General features: G+C 42.7%; 1 protein-coding gene across 1 annotated transcript in view; it reads right to left on the bottom strand.

Annotated features, from left to right (window-relative positions):
- The window catches only part of LOC118733932, a gene marked incomplete in the record, with an annotated part of 328,743 nt that overhangs the window by 31,626 nt on the left and 295,566 nt on the right, over positions 1 to 1,551 (bottom strand). The window contains 2 exon segments of the mRNA XM_036463569.1: positions 18 to 150; positions 1,520 to 1,551. Of these exon segments, the coding sequence (XP_036319462.1) occupies positions 18 to 150; positions 1,520 to 1,551 (165 nt within the window).

Raw genomic sequence — 1,551 nt, forward strand, 5'->3', positions numbered from 1 at the left:
ACACACATATCCACCGCCTTTACTGCACTTTTGCGATTGCCAATACAAACCTGACGGGAGCATTGGCGTTGGCGACATCTTCCATTGCAGCCCCAAACAAATAGCATCTTTGGGCAGTTCCTCAAATTGTCCTTGACCAGGCAACCAACCCTTTAAAAGAAATATTTTCATGTTTTAAGTTTTTCCTAAGTCTACCTTACTGATCAAACTCGCATCATCGCAGAAAGTAAACCTAGCCTGATATCTCGATTAGATTAGGCAGAGTGAGGGCTAAAGTCAAAAGGCTCGTCAGTTGACTCGCAAGTGTTTGATGTGGTAGGTTTATATTGGTGCTCACAGAATTTTTTGAAGAAAATGAAATGTGAAATTTTAAATGAGAAGACAAATCTGATAGCGTTCGGGATGATGAAGCTTTAACAGTCATTTCTGCAATTTCAAGACGAAGATAAGCTCGGTGTGCGAGTCTACCATACAGAGTAATGTTAGAGTCGGCGAATAGGCAAGAGCCCGAGTCGGAAAATGAAAAAAAGCCTTATATGAGACTCTCCGCTTTTGATTAGGACTACTACAGAATATGAAAAGGACAATGTTTGGGGGGAATATAATGTATGGAGCCTTAATCGGACTCTTGCCTCTATTCAGCTAGTTGATGTCATCGGTGAGACTAAGGTTGACTCATTATTCAGGAAATGCGATGTGTAGGGCATGGTAGAGAAAATATAGAACCTTGCGACGTTAACTTTCATCTACAGAAACTCAAATACGGTCTTAGATTTGTGATAGTGCCAACTTCCTTCACCAGTACTGTTGTCCGTGTTAAAGCCGGATACTTTAACATCTCGCTGATTTGTGCACACGTCCCGCCAAAGGGGATGACGTTGCGTCCTAAGATTTTCTTCATGTCATGAACGGCTGGAGGGAAGCTACAAGCATTGCGCGTGCAACGATATTAAACCGTAATTGGAGATTTTAATGGCTGGTTGGTGAGTCAACAGATCTTGGTGTTCCGTCGGAAAAATAGACGACTTCTGCGGCACGCCACTGTGGACCTCCCTGAGATCGGACGCGACGTGAGCCATTTGGGATTGTAAACGAAGCTGAACAGGGAAAAGAGCACCAAAAACTTTTCAGAAAAGGTTAAAAAGGTGTTTCGAATTATCGAAAGAATACAACTTAATGCCTCCCGAAAGTCAAGTAGCTTTTAGACCACTTAAATGTTGCGAAACCTCGCCGGAAATTGCAGTGGAATGGTGGAAAGTTCTTAACTAGCCAGCTACAAAGCTTACTATCCACATTGTGCGGATGCCAGGTAATAGAAGCATAAAAAGTTGCTGCTTGGCAAATAAAAGATAATCGAAATAACTCGGCACATCTGCGAAAAGAGATGGTCTGACGCACTAATTCGTCCAGGACGCAATCTACTTAGACAATTGGCCGGAATAATAGAAGTTCACCGCTTAATGGGAAGGCATACTACTGGCAGAAAGGCTTGAGGTGTTACGTGTTTAGCATTTATTACCTGGAAACTCATCCTTGTGTCGTCGGTCCATT

Source organism: Rhagoletis pomonella, unplaced genomic scaffold (genome assembly GCF_013731165.1).
Source record: "Rhagoletis pomonella isolate Grant_MI unplaced genomic scaffold, Rhpom_1.0 Rhpom_scaffold_00002, whole genome shotgun sequence".
Classification (NCBI taxonomy): Eukaryota; Metazoa; Arthropoda; class Insecta; order Diptera; family Tephritidae; genus Rhagoletis; species Rhagoletis pomonella.